This window comes from Esox lucius, chromosome 14 (assembly GCF_011004845.1).
Source record: "Esox lucius isolate fEsoLuc1 chromosome 14, fEsoLuc1.pri, whole genome shotgun sequence".
Taxonomy (NCBI): domain Eukaryota; kingdom Metazoa; phylum Chordata; class Actinopteri; order Esociformes; family Esocidae; genus Esox; species Esox lucius.
Genome location: NC_047582.1, coordinates 19,674,562 through 19,692,669, shown reverse-complemented (window position 1 = coordinate 19,692,669; position 18,108 = coordinate 19,674,562). Strand labels below are relative to the sequence as shown.

At 41.4% G+C, this 18,108-nt stretch overlaps 1 protein-coding gene across 1 annotated transcript; it reads right to left on the bottom strand.

The window, feature by feature from the left end:
* Window positions 1-702: 702 nt before the first annotated feature.
* ndr1 (nodal-related 1) lies at window positions 703-3,114 on the bottom strand. The gene is made up of 3 exons (XM_010877941.3): window positions 2,808-3,114; window positions 1,195-1,970; window positions 703-1,078 (listed from the first exon to the last, which is right to left on the bottom strand). The coding sequence occupies exons 1-3, from the start codon at window positions 3,112-3,114 to the stop codon at window positions 926-928; spliced, it is 1,236 nt and encodes a 411-aa protein (XP_010876243.2). The 3' UTR covers window positions 703-925.
* Window positions 3,115-18,108: the final 14,994 nt, after the last annotated feature.

The following is an 18,108-nucleotide window of genomic DNA, read 5'->3' as shown; positions in this document are numbered from 1 at the left end:
CTATTTGTGCTTTGGTGCACAAGATGTGGGGGAAGGTGTCTTGGAAGATGAATGGTGGGCAGAATAAGCCTATTAATCAAATGCTATTGTGCCAAGATGTTCTCCCAAGATGTTGTTATTTGCTTATGAAGGCCATGTTTGATGCATTATTCCACAGAACCTTTCGAATTTGGACGATAGTGTCTGGTAACGCAATGAAGAAAACACTACTACATTTGCAGTCCCTCAATTGATTTTATATTATTAAATTATTATTATGAATTATCCTGTCTTACAGATGAACCAAATTGTTCAAGCATTAGTGTCATATGTTCATTGTGCTTTCTTATTTTTCAAGAGGAATTGAAAGCCACAAATATAATAATACAAACATATTGTATTACATTATTATAGTTTTGTTTTCTGTTGAGTTGTTACTGTACTTGGCCAGAATATAAGAATGTGCAACCCGATTTTTTTCCATGTTGTTAACTGAGAGAAATGTTGTGAAGAAAACATAGACGCGGACTGAAATAAATCGGGGATTTATAATAAATAAAAAAAGATGCAAATTACATTTCAAACATATTTCGGTCTTTAAAAAAAAATCTATTGTATGAATATTTACATAATTCTGCATCAACACATGCTAATACAGAGTAATTAAAGCGCTTTACGTGTCTGCATTTACAATGGCAACTGCATTTCTCCTTGTTTGGGCTGTTGTCTCAGTAATGAGTGTTTAGGTATACATAAGAAATGTATGAAAGAAACATTTTGGAGAGGTTCTGTCCATCCTTTTCAGTGCTTGCGGTCAGAGTCTGCTTCAGTGTTCACTACATACATAGACCATCCTTCAGCGTGGCTAAACCTGGGTGGTGTTCTTGTGGAAGTCAAGTGCATATTGAATGTCCAGTGTTCATGAATGTTCATGGGCACCGGCTGATCAGTGACAGCCACACTCCTCCACCACCATTCCCTCAAAGTTCTGCATGGCCACCTCACCGTTCTCATAGTACAGCATGGACAGAGGGGCCAGACTGGTGGGCACACAGGAGGGGCACGGGACCCGGTCTGGGTGGTGAAGGTTCAGTAGGCTCTGAAGAGAGAAAGAGAGAGACTTTAGGACGAATGAACTCAGACTTAGCGGATATCATACAATAAGAAACGAATCAATGGGCGCGTTCTGCCGTGACGCAATATTGGCAGACTTACCTGCATATAAGCGTGGTTGGTCGGGGTGAAGGTCTCATCTACCGGGGTGGGGCAGCTTCCCTCACAGCGGAAGGCGTTGTAACGCTTGGGGTAAACAATCCAATCACTCCAGCCGATGTGGTCGAAGTCCACCCACATGTCCACCTTCCGGCACAGAGGGCCGTTCTCCTCCGAGCGGGCCGTACCAGGAGCCACCCCGGCCACTCCTGCTTTCTGGTGATGCCCGTGCCTCTTCCTGCGGTTGGTCCTCCTCCCACCGTCCGAGCTGACGGCGAATTCGACCACAGCCCCAGCTCGCTCCCAGTCCGCAGTGACATACTTGGAGTGCTCAGCGGTGCGGATGAGGGTGGGGACCCGCTTCTCTGTCTGATGCTTGGAGAACACCACCATCATTACCCGGTCAGCTGTGGGGTGCGTGACCCTCTCCAGACCCTCCTTTCCTTCCTCCGGCCTTCTCTCTTCATTGCCACGTTTGGAGCCTGCCTGGTGCAGCCAGTAATAGTGAAGCAAGGCAGTGATGTTGAACACCCTCCAGTTGGATGCGGTTGTCTCGAGGGTGGGCTCTGCCCTCAGGTGGCCCAGGAAGAGGCTTTCCTCTGGGCATGGCGGGCTGGAGCAGCGACCTCCTTGGGAATGGTACATGTCCACAGTGACGTGCTCAGAGGCAGAGAAGGAGGGCAGTCGGATCCGCAGCTCAGAGCGCTGGATGTTGTCGCTAGCTGAGATAGAGGACATGTCAAAGGTGACAGACCACCTCCTACCACTCTGATGGCAGCCTGGAGAGATAACATTGGATTAAAAGAGTTACAAGTGTGCAAAGATTTCTCTTTCACCTCTGTGACTTCTATGTCCCATTCATTACAATCACTTAAAAGTGTGACATGTCTTTTTAGGTGCCTTCAGTGAGCAAGTAAAATGCGGCCACAACACAGCTTTCACACAGTCTTTTGAAAATCAGATGAGCAGTTAACAAAGTAGAATGTTGTAACGTTGTATTGTATACGAGTGTATTGCTCCTTCGCTTGATCAGTAAGTGAAAAAACCCTAGTAGGTACAGTTGTGTTGTACTTCCTGTCTTTAGTTAACATAGTTCATGCAGTGGTTACAATGGATCAACGATCATACGCGCTTATGAAAAGGCCCATATAAGCAAGGGACTCAAGCACAGATACTGACTAAATGTTTTAATACAACTCTGTAAATGTCCATGTTTGATTGCATTTGCTGCAGGGCTGTCCCGGAGCAGGCAAACAAAAACAGCGACATTGATCGAGTTCTACACTCTTTTTAAAAATACGCGCTAAAGGAATGAGCTAACTTCCTGTGGAATTTCATGAAAACGCACGATGTAAGAATCCTAGACAGTTACAAAGTAACCGAATTAAAATGTGCAGTAGGCATTCAACTCAATGTTAATGAGTAGCCTAAAACGAATTAAATTGTGTTAAAATAGTAGTTAATATTTGATGTCACGTTAAGTTAGAGGCCAATTTAATTGTTACGTAACATTTTGTAAAAACATCAACATTTATATGAATATATATATATATAATATGTGTAACTGAAATAACAATATAAACAATATACGCGTTTGAAAAAGTAAAGATACTCACTTTTGGCTACCAGACTGAGGATCGAGTCGGAGTCGTGAAGGCGGGGGTTGTCCTCGCTCTTGGTCCGGGCGTCGCTGAAACTTGGTACCTTGGTGGTGTCTCCCTCCAGGAGAGTCCGGTAAAGCTGCATCATATAGAGTGGGAACCTGTTGGAATGATGTACAGGATGTCGATGACCTCCAGTAGGCCTGGGAAAGCCACGCATTCCGTGGATGAATGCCTTGTGGTTCACAGGGGTATTCTGCTCTCCAATAACACAGACCAAGTCCACCAGAAGGGCAAAGAAGAAAAACGTGAGTCCTTCCATAGTTCCAAATTGACTGTTCCAAGGTATTACTTTCCTATAAATTCTAAACAAGTGAAGCTCTTGTAGTGAGAGACAGAGTTGGGAAGAGCTCCCTGTCACAGCACTTCCAGGAGAGAATAACTCAAGTGAGATGCTGTCTTCTGGAGTAGGAACATTTATAACAATCCTGTCTTCCTTGAAGACTGCTGTCTTGCTTTATGCCTTTGAAGTCATCGTGTGATCCTCGGGAGAACAGAGAGCTCAAAGGGTTAAATCTGTCAAGGTGGTGGTGTATCGAAACCAATTGCTCTTTGTAGTGGCAAAGGTGTGAAAACGTTAATGCCTCTTCATTGATTGTTGTGAATTAGAGATCTCTTTGATAAGGAAACCAATAATATTAGTTAAGCAGATTAGTAGCTGCACATTGCTCTTTGATTAATTGGGACTGAACAACACACAGCGTTAATCACTCCAATGCCCTTTTTATGGTCCGGTTTCGTGGACACAGATTAGGCCCAATCTAGGAGTACTGCAATGGAGAACTCCAGTGATATTTTGGTCTGTGTACACGACACCGGCCCTCTGTATATTCATGGGAAGTCTAGCTAAGAATTTACCAATATAAACTTAACGGAAGTAAAACGTCAGAGGGGCAGTAATTGTCTGCATTAGACGTACAAAATAAATTGTATCCACATTATTCATAATATAAATCTATAATTCAATAGATAATATTATGGTAAAATGTTTGGTAAATGTGGTGATGTCTTGGCGACTAAAGCTATATATTTTACTCTAAATGTTTTTTTTATAAGTATATTAAAATACTTAAAATATAAATGATTAGTATAATGTTTGTAACTCGTTTTATGTCATTGCTGTTACGAAGTTGTGTCAAAACGGCGTATTGCTACAGTTCGCTTGATGTTGGCACAAACAGACATAAGTGCTCCCAAACACAGAAATTAGTGCAGTTACATTTAGCCATATACTGTGTCAGTGAAATAGATTTAGAATACATACATATACACAGAACATATTGATACTGAAACAGACTTATGTCTAAGGTGGATGAGTGCTTCTGGCAGACTGGAATTTAGCCTTTTATTAGGATTACCATTTTTCAATGCCAGAAGCAGCAGCAACTCTTACTGGGGTACACACAAAACACAGAACATTATACATTACATGACTGGAAAAGTATGGTAATAAGACATAACCTATATACTTATATTAAAGAGGTTAATGCAGACTAGAAATATTACACTAAATACATTATTTCCAGTCCACCCTGGCAGTTTGGTCAAAATCCTGACTTTACTGTGCTTAGAAATAGTGCAGATATTTCATTTGGGTTTTCGAGCCGGGACCATCTATCTTCCTTATAGATTCATTTCCCATGCTCCAATGTCCAACTTCAAGGCTATATAGGCCTATAGATTAGTCTATATGATGGATTTTCTCTTGGCTACAAGGAGGGTGTAGTACGTAAATCTTTATTGACAATAACTAACTTTTGTTCTCAGAAAAATAAAAATAATAACACAGAAGAAAGTATCCCATGTGAACTACAGTTTTTGATGTGAAAAAGGGTGTGTGGAAAAATGTATTATGATGTCACACAATATTTCACCAGGCTTACACTTTCATGCGCTTTGAAAGGCTGTCTTATGTTTGAACAGTATGTTTGAACTCACACAATATGTTTGAACTTTTCCATAAAGAATCATTATTCCCACAGAACCTCTTTGATTGTAATGCAATTAGAAATAATGGGACCAACTCTACATAATGGAGCTGTAAATAGGCCTAATTTAATTGCTACTTAGTAACTTATTTTGAATACCTAGATTTACCAGGTTTATTCAAAATGCATTTAAGTGACCTTTGAAAATTATGTTATATGTTTGTCACATGAACCTTATAAACTAAATACAAAAATGTTCATAGCTTGTTTTGTGTTGGACAATATCGAATAAATTATCTTTCCAGACAAAGAGCAATCTGCAATATTATCTGTCCACTATGTTTTAGTGAAATCAAACTATTAACCTTAAAACATATTTCACAGGTTTTAAGACTAATTCTAGGACTAATTGTGATATAGGTTTAGACAGAGTCATAGATTTGTAATATAAGCGCAATAAGTTATCTGCAAGCCGTTCTGTGTGTTTTACCATAGAGATCTTATTAAATGTTCTCTTCCCAAAATACTGTACTATATTTGTGAGACTGTTTCATGATAGGCCAACAGGTCTATGTGCAGCTTTGAATGGAATTTGAATTAAATCCATCCGTTATGGTACCTATCTAGCAGGGAGTAATGTGTGGCTATAAGTCAACTGCTAATGAACCGATGCCTTTGTGTGTATTATATTAAATTCTTTATTAAAATTTCTGTTGAGAGACCTTTAATGAAGCCAGGGTGAAGTTGAGCTCCATGATAAACGGATGAGGCAAGCTGTATTGTTTTTTTAGCAAAATAGTTAATCATTTGTTATTGCTTTAAGACACTGTCAATGCTGAGCACATTTTAGCACAACTCTGCTTGTAACGTAGATGTCAGTTGAGTAAATCATGTCAAACAAAATTAAAACATTTGGTTACAGCTGTTACCAGCTACTTCCTTGAATGTGAAACTCTTCTGGGTTGCATTTAAAACTACCCAATTAAATGTTTTGTGTTTGAGAAATTATTGTCTTGAAATAGAGGTATGTTTTAACCCAAATATGAGTTGTGGTTTATGTAGTTTATTTCTTGCATTCACTTTTGCTCAGTTTAATGACGGGTGACAACATTTCTTCGAATTTACTGTATGTTAGGATGTGTTAGCTATGTCACTGTTTGTGTGAATTATTGCAAAAGGGCAACAAGGGAAAAATGAAAGACACTAAATTGTTATAATTTACATTGAAGGAGGGAATCAGGTACATCAGACAAAGGCTCAGTACTTTGGACACAGATTTAGCCTAGTCTAGAACTGAAAGTAAATGTCCTCCAATAAGCGTAATTTTTTTTTGACCTACAATAGGCTCAATTTGTGTCCTTGAAAACGGCCCGTAGGGTTCACATTCAACTACCTACAGTATCTAACTACAAAGTACCTTACTACCTGTAAACTGTCCAGGCAGAACAATGAACCAGGTCGCCCATGGTCAGCCTACCCAAAGGGAACCATCTGTACTGAGGCATGCATTCCTCTTGGGCAACGCAGAATATGTAGGCCAAAAAACCATAGCACCACTGCAGTGCCACATGATGTGCTGAAATTACACGTGGAGAATAAACAGCTCTGCTGAAAGAGCTCAGCAACAAAATCAAAATGCCTGCCTTAATCTCTTCGCACCAAGACCACTAGATCCTATTCTCTGACAATGATGCCAGGCAGGGTAAGTTCAGTAATGAAAAAATTAAGTACACCCATTGAAACGTTTTTTCGTAGTTTTTTTTGACACATGGATATCTGAGCTTACATCCAACCACATGGATGGATAAAGGTTACAAAATGTAACAAATCAGCAAAAATGAAAATGTTTACTTTGAACATCACATAATATGGCTTGCAAATGATTCCAGAATAATTAGAAACTAAGGCATCACATCATGCCTCGATCAAAAGATCTATCCGAGGCTCTCAGAAGACAGATTATTGATGCCCATGAGATGCCCTGGGGCGGTTACAGAGCCGTTTCCAAGCAATTTGAAGTACATCACTCCACTGTGCGATGGATCATCTGCAAATGGTGACAAGATCAGACCTTTGGGTAATCTACATAGGACAGGTCGTCCCACCAAATTCAGGCCAAAAGCTGCTCGAAAGGGTCTCTAAGGACCCCTGGGAAACATCAAGGGAAACATAAAAGGGATCCCCAGCCCTCTATTGCCACAATCAGTGTTAAAGTACATGAATCAACTGTCAGAAAGAGACTGCACAAACCTGGCCTACACAAGAGGTCAGGAAGGAATATCAAGACACAACTGATGTAAAGACCAACAGTACTGGAGTTATGCGTTTTTGAGTCAAAAAGGGGTTGTATATTTACAAAGCCAGAAGTCATGTTTGATGACAACAATATGAAGAAGTTTCCAGGGGGTACTTTTTCTCAAGACTAGACGTTTCCTAAACTAACAGTTAATTTGATGATAAAGCAAGTAATAAAATGTTCCATGGAGATTATTCTTTAGAATAGCATGAGGCCTTTTGTTCAGTGCAATGAAGGTCGAAAGATCAGAGAATAAGGGCTGAGCCGTGATTATGTGACATGCCATATCTTTCCCCCTCAGTGATGTCATAGTTTGTTCATTTTAGGCCCCTTGCCAGTGAAGATGTCTCTCCTGACAACAAGAGGCACGCAGACACACGCACACACACACACACACACTTGTGTTGACATTTTGGGGTCCAAAATGTATTACCATTAAAAAGTCTTATATTCCCTAAACCTCAATCTAAACCTCCTACCAGTAACTCCTACCATTAACCCAAACTGCTACCCAATAACCTTAATTCCAACCCTAAACCAAATATAACCCTGGAAGAGCTTGGGGTGTTGGTCAGGCTGAAGGTCATCTCATATTCATTAGACCTCTAGGAGCCCAATACCATGAGCTTCATTAAGGATGATGTTGAACATTACCATGAGCTTCATTAAGGATGATGTTGAACATTACCATAAGCTTCGTTAAGGATGATGTTGAACATTACCATGAGCTTCATTAAGGATGATGTTGAACATTACCATGAGCATCATTAAGGATGATGTTGAACATTACCATGAGCATCATTAAGGATGATGTTGAACATTACCATGAGCATCATAAGGATGATGTTGAACTTTACCATGAGCTTCATTAAGGATGATGTTGAACATTACCATGAGCTTCATTAAGGATGATGTTGAACATTACCATGAGCTTCATTAAGGATGATGTTGAACATTACCATGAGCTTCATTAAGGATGATGTTAAACATTCCAAGGCAACCCACGTAAGGTACAACATTCTGGAAGGGTGACTCATCCTGACTAACTCCCAGGCTCCAGGTTGATTGCCTCACTAATTGTCAGGGATGCTGACCGCTGTGAACTAGTTTGCAAAATAGCCCTGAGCAGCAGATGTGAAACCCATGTGGATGGAGATGTGGGAGTGTTTATGTGTTGGGCGGGGGGGGGGGAACAAAGTGTGTGTGTCTGCGTTAGGAAACAAAGAGGCTGTGAAATATTAAAGGGCTTTCCAGTGGCCCCTGCGTCAATTGAATAATGGGGATAATTATCCTGGGAGCGGAAAAGAGAGGCAAATTAAAACCGGCCCTTTGATAAGACCTTACATTTAGTTGGGCGGTTGTTTGATTAAGATTCAGTTGGGAGGGAGCTGTGTGTGTATGTGTGTGTGTGTTGGTTTGTTCTGTATGTGTCTCCCATTAAATTGATGCCTGCTATGTTTCTGTTGTTTGCCTGAATACATTTTATACAATTATAGGCCGAATTATGCATGTTTTAAAATACAATGGCTATTTGCAAATTGCCCTTTGTTTCTATCATATATTTATTTCAGTCTAATGTCCAAACTGACATAACTGCTGATGTAAAAAGGGGTTTATAAACTAAATTGGATTTAGTTGTGGAAATGTCATTTGCCTGCCGCCACCTCCCTAGGTACAATTCTTTTGTTGAGAGTTTCAGAGGCAGTTCATCTGACTGACACATCTGCTGAGGTAAAACTTTTTCCTTCTGAGGGCTAACCAGGGACATTTGTGTGGACATCTCCGTGTTCACCAAGAACAATACCCTTTTGAAGTTGATCATTCTTTTTTTGTAGTATTGTTTTTTATAAAATTGATACGAAGCATACTAATCACTTCCATGCCTTCACATGTGAGAGTTGAGGGAGATTGAGTCGTAGGAAGAAAATAGTTTTTTGTTATTATTCAGCGTTATATATCGGCTATAAGATACCTTATGTAGCCTGTAAAGATTGTCTAGAAAATGGACACTGATAGGGTGTTGGCAGTACCATGCACAGAACACTCGAGGGGCATGTGCTGAATCTGAAAAAGCGGGCTGAGTTGTCGGCTGACACGGACGGACGATGTGTTGAAGTGAGTGACGCGTGAAAAATAAACAGACGGCGCACGCCCATAGTAGTGAGTGATGCGGGTATAAAAGACGGGGGACGCATGCCCGTCGATGTGCGCGACGCACGTCACCAAGCCGCACAGGCACATGTCAACCGGAAAGGGCACTAGATAGCAAAAGGGCATGTGCTCTGCACAGGTTGAGCCTTACCTCAGCACCTGCCTGGGTGTTGGTCAAGATGATGTGCACACCTAGTTTCAAGGCAATAGCCAGTGACAGGGCTGCAGGTTTATCTGTATGGAGTCTGCAAGTAGAATGCTGTGAACTTCCTGAGGCTCCCGGTAGTGTTTCTGAAGATTCTGAATCTTAGAAATCCAATATTGCCAGTGCCCTTTCCTTTAACGACTCACTCTCATCTACATACCCATTCCTAGCCTTTTCAGTCCTGCCAATCACACTTTCAATGAGTCACCGACCCTTTGCAGCATCACACAGTCTATAATCCATAATCCACAGCTCTCAGACCTCACAATTTACATTTCCGTCGACTGGAGGAATATAATGATTGTGGCACGGCTGATAGTGTCTGCAGTCTGGCCAAAGTCTGATAAGTGGTGTTTGGAGTGTCTGAAGCCTCTTGGAGACACTGGTCAGAATCAAAACGGATTGTTTTCTCTGTTTGGGGCTTTTGATGACAGTCACGTGATCCACGATGTTCTCAACAAACAGTCTATTCACAGACCTAGGGTGGCCCAGAAGTCTGTGCTGCTGCTTCCAGTGCAAATGAACTGCTGCAGTGTAGGTTTAGGATCCCACCTTCTGCTCTTTCAGCATAAACTCCTCTATCTTTCACCACTTTCCTGACCCATAAATCATAAAATGCTACTGTAGTTTGTGCTTCATTCAGTTATAGCCAGGCCAGACCCCCAAATGTCTAATGATGTGTTTCTATGGTATGTCATCATATCTGTGACATCACACACTCTTTGATCAGGAGACAGAGTTGTTGTCAATACCATCTCATCTCATTCATTATATTTGAATTATTTCAGAGATTTTTGATGTTTTTGAATGATTGTGAAAATATTGTATTTCTTATAATGGGCTTACATTTTTTTACCTTTTACTTGTTTCCTAAAAATGGGGAACACACGATACTCAGCAGCACTGTGTCGATCACAAAGGAGAAACTTGCAGGAAAACACTGTCTCACGGGAAATACTCTAGGTATTTTCCTTCCGTATGGTTAATGCTTTCATCTAGTTATATTCCAAAATAACTTAAAGGTATTTTATCATGTATCTTCCTCCTGTCAGACATTGTTTTGCGAGCTGATTATAATCAATGCCTGGAAATGTACAGGCTAGCCATTGGGCTCATGCTAGTTATCAATTGTGCAAAAGAATGCAGAGAAACACAATCCCTGATTTGAAGAGACTAGAAACATTTAGATGTTAGTATTAACCAATGGTATAATAAAGGGGTGTATTAGTTTACTTGCATTATTTTTCCTACATTTCAAATTCAAAACAGAATTAAATTAATCATGCCTTAATTTCATAAAGTCTAATCCTATGCAGATGCCTTGGGAGAACAATGTTTGAAACTTGGCCTACTGTGGATTAGACTGTAAGAAAGTTGGGAGAAATTGCCTTAGTCTGCTAAGTCTACTGACCATCCATCTCCCACAACATCATCCTGCATGTTTTTCACAGCAAAATGCCAATTACAATGTAGTAAACCTGTTGTGAGACCGAATATACAGCGCAACAGAACTGTCTCTGTATTGTCTCCGGGCAGAACAAAGCAGTTAACAGCTTCTTTAAAAGGTGTTCACAGTGATAAAATAATGTTATTACAGTAACTAGCAGCTTATTGAATGAACAATGTCTTCAGTGCTGCAGGCTACTAGTTGGTTAGCTTCTCTTCTATAATATGAATTGGTTATTTCGTGACTGGATGTAATGAAAAAGTGTTTATTCACATTATCTAATTTCAATTGGAGCCAAGCCTCGCAGCGTTTTGATTAGCAAAAATCTAAACGTGACAAATATTTTACCCCTTAAGGTCCATCCCAGAAAAGTTTATGCTGTACGTCCATTGCGACCCACTTTGTTTTACCAGGCATTTTTAGACTGTGCACAATAACCTGGGAACAGGTTTATAATGTGTCATGCTGATCTCCAAGCAATAAGTGGATCATAGTGGATCCTGGCACATTTGGTAAAGGAGACTCATCTGTGTAAAGAAGTGTTAGTCTTCCAGGCACTGTCTGTATCAGCTCAGTCAAGGTCATCACATGGGTCATCACATGGGTCATTGACCCACATCCAGCCAAGTGGAGCAGGTGCACCCCAAGCCCTGAAGAGTGTACTGCTCGGGGTGACTGGTGTGAGAGATAGATGCTTCTGATAATGCCTGTCACTCGTTACCATGAGAGGCTCCTTTTTTACACCCTGGAGCTTTCAGGTTGATAGGTTCTGGTTGGAAAAGTTGGCCATGAAAGTGGTTCTGTTCTGGGATCTGTATGGTGACATTTGTGTGTGTGTGTTTGTGTGACACAGAGAGAGCAAATCTTAATGCTACGGTGGACCAAAACATGGTTACATACTAAGATAACTTAAAGGGGATTTATCAAATGTGCTCCCACCTTGTGGATGTTAGATGAAATACAGCAACTGGGCTTCAAAAAAACTCATCCATTACTTTACACTTTTAGTCATGCCGCAAAACGAAGCTGTACAAAATATAACATTTTTGATATTCAAAATGTACAAAAAGCTATTCAATGGCATAATCATTTCCTAAATTATTGAATGGTGGTTTTATAACAGATATTATGGAGGTACATTTGTCTTTTTGTCAAGAGTCTTTTTGCCTTTTTTTTTCAATCAAAAATAATTGTTCTGAAAGCAAAAATGAGACATCAAAGTAAAAAAAAACATTTGCAATCAAATATTTGGTAATAGAGCGCAAAACCTCATTCATTTTATTCCCAAGAAATATTTGGAGAACAAAAAATGAAGTTTTAAACTTTTAATTTTATTTTGCAAACTAGTGTTTCAATCAAAAAAAATATTTAAAAGCTTAAAAAGAAGCACTGCAAGCAAAGGGGGCAGCCTAGTCAAAATGAAGGGTGGTTGATAGCAAAATTGAATAAAGAGTTTTTGTTTTGCACTCTTTCACAAAATATTTGATTGCAAAAACATTTTCTTTTACACTGAAGTCTCGTTTTTGCTTTCAAATTATTTTTTTGGGATTGAGAATAAAAAGGTTGTGCTCTTGACAAAAGTACCCCAGTGTAGCTCCATATTACGTTAAATCAGAAACTGTATAACATTTTTGAAACCAGAAAATAGACAAAGGCCAACTGCTTTCTGGAAGAGTTCCGTTCTTTCCCCAACAAAATAAAATGTGCTTTGTGTATGAAGCAAAAGTGAAAATGTGAAAAGTCAAAGCCAAAGGACCCCAAACACACAATTGGCCTCTATCAACACCCAAATATACATCGAACAAAGTAAATACATGTTTTTCAGGACTTCCAAATATGATTCATGTTGCAGAAACAGAGAAAAGCTTTGTAGACACAGAACATGTCAACAACGACTACAAGAAATGAATACAATAGAAAACTTGTGACCAGAAGATGGAGCTGAGGAGCATGAGGAAAAATGAGGAAATACCATTTTGAAGTTCAAGGAAGCATTTTAATAATTGTTCTTCATTCACTCCTATAGGATGAAGTGTTATTAGATTAAATCCAATCCATCTACACTCTGAAGTAGGTTGAGATAAAGTTTTCCAACCCTGTGTGTCTTTTTGACCTGTTGTATGATACAGAACTAGGAGGTTGGGGAACCGGTCCCAGTGAAATTACATGCAATGGGGATATTTGGTCGTATCTCATTAAAGGGGAATACATGTCTACAGGTGAGTTATTCTGTAATTCAATAATATATTTTTTAAGAGTCATATTGCTCAACTAGCATGTTAAGACACCCTCTCCCCTGGCATAAGTTGGCCCCCATTCTTCCCAGTGGAAGATTATAGGGCCACTTTTTGTTTCACTCTGCCTGCATATGATTTCCATTTTTTACTTTGTCTTTACACTCTATGTAAACTCATTATTTGAATAAGTCAGGATTTTCATCATTCTCTAGACACATGGTTTTAATTAGTTTGTAATACTCTTGGTTGTAAAATGTTAACACCCTGGTAACCCAACATAACTTCTGGAGGATCTCCTCATACATAGATATTAACAACAGTCTTATCTGAACTCAGGGGGGGACCCAAATGCAGACACAGTTGGCAGGAAAACTGTTTAGGGGTTTTAATGCACCCAAATCGACAAGCAGAGGTCAGGTAGTATAAACAGGCAGGTGATCAGTACACAAGATGACTCGGCAAAAGTACAGACAGACAATGAGCAGGAGAGTGGGTTCGGTCGACGGGCAGAGGTTCGGTACACAGGAATACTGAAGATGGGCACTTGGAACACTAGAAAACAAGAAAGTAGGAACGACTAGGGGGACACACAAGACGAACTGGCAACTGGAACAAACAGAGAAAACAGGTTAAGGAGGCCGGGATAACAAGGGGATGGGAGACACCTGGTGGGGGTGAGACAAGACAACACAGGTGAACACAATCACTGTGAGGGTGTGACAAGACTGGTTGCTTGTTAAAGTTAGCCATATCATTTTAGCATCATGAAACCATAGACCAGTATATGCTTTCCTTTATTGAACATGTACAGGTCAAAAAATACATGATAAAGAAAATTTTAGTACACTTAAAATGTACTATATTAAATAAATTAGGAGAAGATTTTAGGTGTACTAAAATGTTGTTTCCAGTCGTGTGTCCCAACATTTGATTCTTTTCAATCATGGATCAGTGGGTAGGAAGGGTAGATGAAGCTCTGTGTTCTGTAGGCAAGCACCAAGGGTTTTATAGTGGATGCAAGCTGTAATTGGAAGCCTGTGGATTAGGCAGAGGAGCGGGCTGGAATGGGGGACCATGGGAAGGTTGAACACCAGGCAGGTTGTGGCATTCTAGACAAGATACAGGGGTTTGGTGGCACATACAGGGAGACCTATAGACCTACACCCACAGTAGTTTAGGCTAACGAGGCCAAACCTCCAGATCTTGTCAGGACTCATAGCATGGCCACATCTAAGAGGCTGCAAGAGTTTAGACTTGAGATAGTAAGTGCCTGGATAATTACCTGTGTTGCTTTCTTTGTGAGGTAAGCTTTGTACTTTAGAAATGTTGCAGAGTATTAAACTGTAGTTGTTCGTGTGTTGAGTGTGTTCAGTGTTGTCTGGGGTCACACCAAGGTCAAATTGGGCTCTGGGAGAGGGACTGTGGAGTTGTCAGTGGTGATGGACAGGTCTTGGAGCAGACAGACTTTCCTGCAGAGGAAGAGCAGATCTGTCTTGTCAAAGTTAAGCTTGCAGTGATGAGTCAACATTCAGCCAGGCATGCAGAGATGCATATCGCCACCTGGGTGTCAGATTGGGGGAAAGAGAAGAGTAGAGTGTAATCTGCATAGTAACAATGTGAGAATCCATATTAGCATATGACAGAGCCAAGTGCCTTGGTTATAGGGAGAAGAGGACCTTGAACTGGGAACACCAGTAGTGTGAGACTGCAGGACACCGGTCCTCTTCACGTCACCTGGTAGGAGCGGCCTGCCAGGTAAAATGCAATCCAAGAGCCTGAGATACCCAGCCCTGAGAGGGCAGGATCTGATGGTTCTGTGTGGACGGCTGCAGATAGCCTCTGTGCATTAAATAGAGGTTTCAATGTAGAGACCTGTTTCAAAGCCTGACTGGTTACGGTTGAGGAGATCATTCTGTGAGATAATCGGACAGTTGGTCGAAGAGAACGCGGCCAAGTGTTTTGGAAAGGAAAGACAAAGGGACAGCAGTCTGTAGTCAAAGGCTCCCAGGGGGCTCAGCACCTTGGACAGCAACCCCTGGGATACCGCCTCGAAACAGAGAACTGCGACGAGGTGGACCCAGCGAGGCAGCAGGAAAGTCATGGCCCCACCCATCCCCACCCGCCTCCCGTCAGGGCCAATGAGCAGCTCCTAAAAGGGGAAGAGAGGTATAGACAGAGACTTAACAGACTCATTTGGTGAATGTTCTCGCTCCTTTTCCCCCCCAGAAGACACAGACTCAACCACCTCAATGCCTGCTGACCTCAAGGCCCCTGTCCTGGTCCCCACATTGTCCTGGTCCCCGCATTGTCCCGGTCCCCACATTGTCCTGGTCCCCGCATTGTCCTGGTCCCCACTTTGTCCTGTTTCCCACTTTGTCCTGGTCCCCGCATTGTCCTGGTCCCCACATTGTCCTGGTCCCCGCATTGTCCTGGTCCCATATTGTCCTGGTCCCCGCATTGTCCTGGTCCCCGCATTGTCCTGGTCCCCACTTTGTCCTGTTTCCCACATTGTCTTGGTCCCCACATTGTCCTGGTCCACGCATTATCATGGTCCACGCATTGACTGCTTGGCTGGACTGTTTTTTGTTTTTGTTCTTTTTATTATTGTCACAGGTCTGTTTCAGTTACCGTATCTCCATTTCCTTGATGAATAAATCACCCTCGCGCTGCGTAACCCATTCCCGGCTTCCGCGTCCTTCCTGTGGCCCTGTTACAGCTTCTGAACCTCTCAGTGGTGACAGCTGATGCTAGAGTTTGCTTATAATCTGCACTACTGACAAATGCAAGTCACAAGTTGTTTACACCGTGAGACACTTTTAGTCAGCAATCAAAGAGAATATTTTCGCGGCTCTGCAGAGACTTTCTAAAATAGGAAGAATGAGTCTGCAAACTTTCTCATATCTCTCAGTGTCTTTGTCTCACTGTCACTGAGATTAGTGTGGTGTGGGACAAATGTATTGAAAATGGAGCATGACGTTTCTCTCAGTCGTTTAATGAAGCCAGCAGACAGACGTTGTATTACTGTTGTGATTTGATGTTATGTGCTTGTAGAAGAACGTAGGAGAAATGTTTTTAACATGGTGAGTTCACACTTTACACCCTCCAGTCCACTGTCTCTAGTCTTTGCACACACTCACACACACACACACACACACACACACACATACTCATGCACACACATACTCATACACACACACATTATCTCAGAAGACTATCATTCCGTACCTTACAAGTAGCCCAACTCAATCAGTGTTGGCAAGTGGTAAAAGGCCATATTAGACACAACGATCAGCCTCTTCAATCTTCCTCCTGCTCCTGATTGCAACCATCATGCTGTGCAGTGTGTGGGCAAGCTGGCCGACACTCATCTCTTAAAAGAGCATTTAGTGGGGTATATATTCAAACTGAAACAGGTTTAGCCTAAGTTTACAACAGCATCTGTTTTTGTGGAGGAAGGGGATAATGTAGGAGTGTGTGTGTGTGTGTTGTGTCTGTCAGAACTTGTACCTGAGGGGATAAGGGGTCATGGTAAAAGAGAGTAGATGTTAACTCACTTCATGTCAGTCAACTGCGTCAACAAAAGGAACGGCGACCAGAGAACATGTAGGTATGTGTGTTTATATGTGTTACACATTAAGTCACTGACCCTAAATATTATTGAAATATGTTGAGTTATTTATCATTTGAATATAGGTTGATGAAATGGAGAGCCTGATTAATGCAAATGTAATAAACTGAATCGGTTAACAGCAATAGCATTAACAGCTCCAGATCGTATTACTTGATGTATTTTGCATTGATGTTCAACATTTTTATTCATTTATGATCTTTATGAGGCATGGTAGAGCAATCTTCCTGCAAATAACTGTGTCCTGTGTAATGAAAGGATCTCAGATGGGAATACAGTAGTTGGTAGTTTTTTAATTAATTCATTAGTCATAAATTGCTTAATAGAAGTATATAAATTTACTTTTTTATATATTTACGTATTTAACATGATCATAAAGTATACAGATGTTGAATTACCCAGAATCCTCTAAAAACTGGGCCACATGAAAATACATTTAAATGACATGCATACATTTTATTTAAAGGTGCCATTTTAGAAATCCACCGTACAGAAAAATTCTAAACAAAGCTATGAATAAAACTTTAAAAAATATAGAACATTTTCGAGCACTGGAGGAATATAAAGGCTTATATGGATCTGAAAAGCGAGCTGGTGGCCATGTTTTTCCTTGCTAGTAAGTATTGCATTCATTTCTATCTGGCGTTGACACTACACGGCAAGATGTTTCATTCACACATGTTTGGTCAAAATCGTGTCAGTGGTGTCTGAAAAATTGTGTGGGTTATCTCATCTCATCTTCATCCGCTTATCTGGTATCGGGTCGTGGGGGCAGCAGCTCCAGCAGGGGACCCCAAACTTCCCTTACCCGAGCCACATTTGCCAGCTCTGACTGGGGGATCCCGAGGCATTCCCAGGCCAGTGTCGAAATATAATCTCTCCACCTAGTCCTGGGCCTACCCCGAGGTCTCCTCCCAGCTGAGCTTTGCCTTCTTGCTCAGCTCTCTTTTCGTCACAATGGTGCGGTAAAACGAATGCAATACCGCCCCCGCTGCTACGATTCTCCGGCCAATTTCCCGCTCCATTGTCCCCTCACTCGCAAGCAAGACCTCAAGATACTTGAACTCCTTTACTTGGGGTAACGCCTCATTCCCTACCCGGAGGAGGCACTCTATCGGTTTACTGCTGAGAACCATGGCCTCAGATTTAGAGGTGCTAATCCTCATCCCAACCGCTTCGCACTCGGTTGCGAAACGGTCCAGTGAGTGCTGAAGGTCACAGACCGATGATGCCATCAGGACCACATCATCCACAAAAAGCAGCGATGAGATCCCCAGGGCACCGAACTGCAACCCCTCCCCACCCAGACTACGCCTCGATATCCTGTCCATAAAAGTTACAAACAGGATTGGTGACAAAGCGCA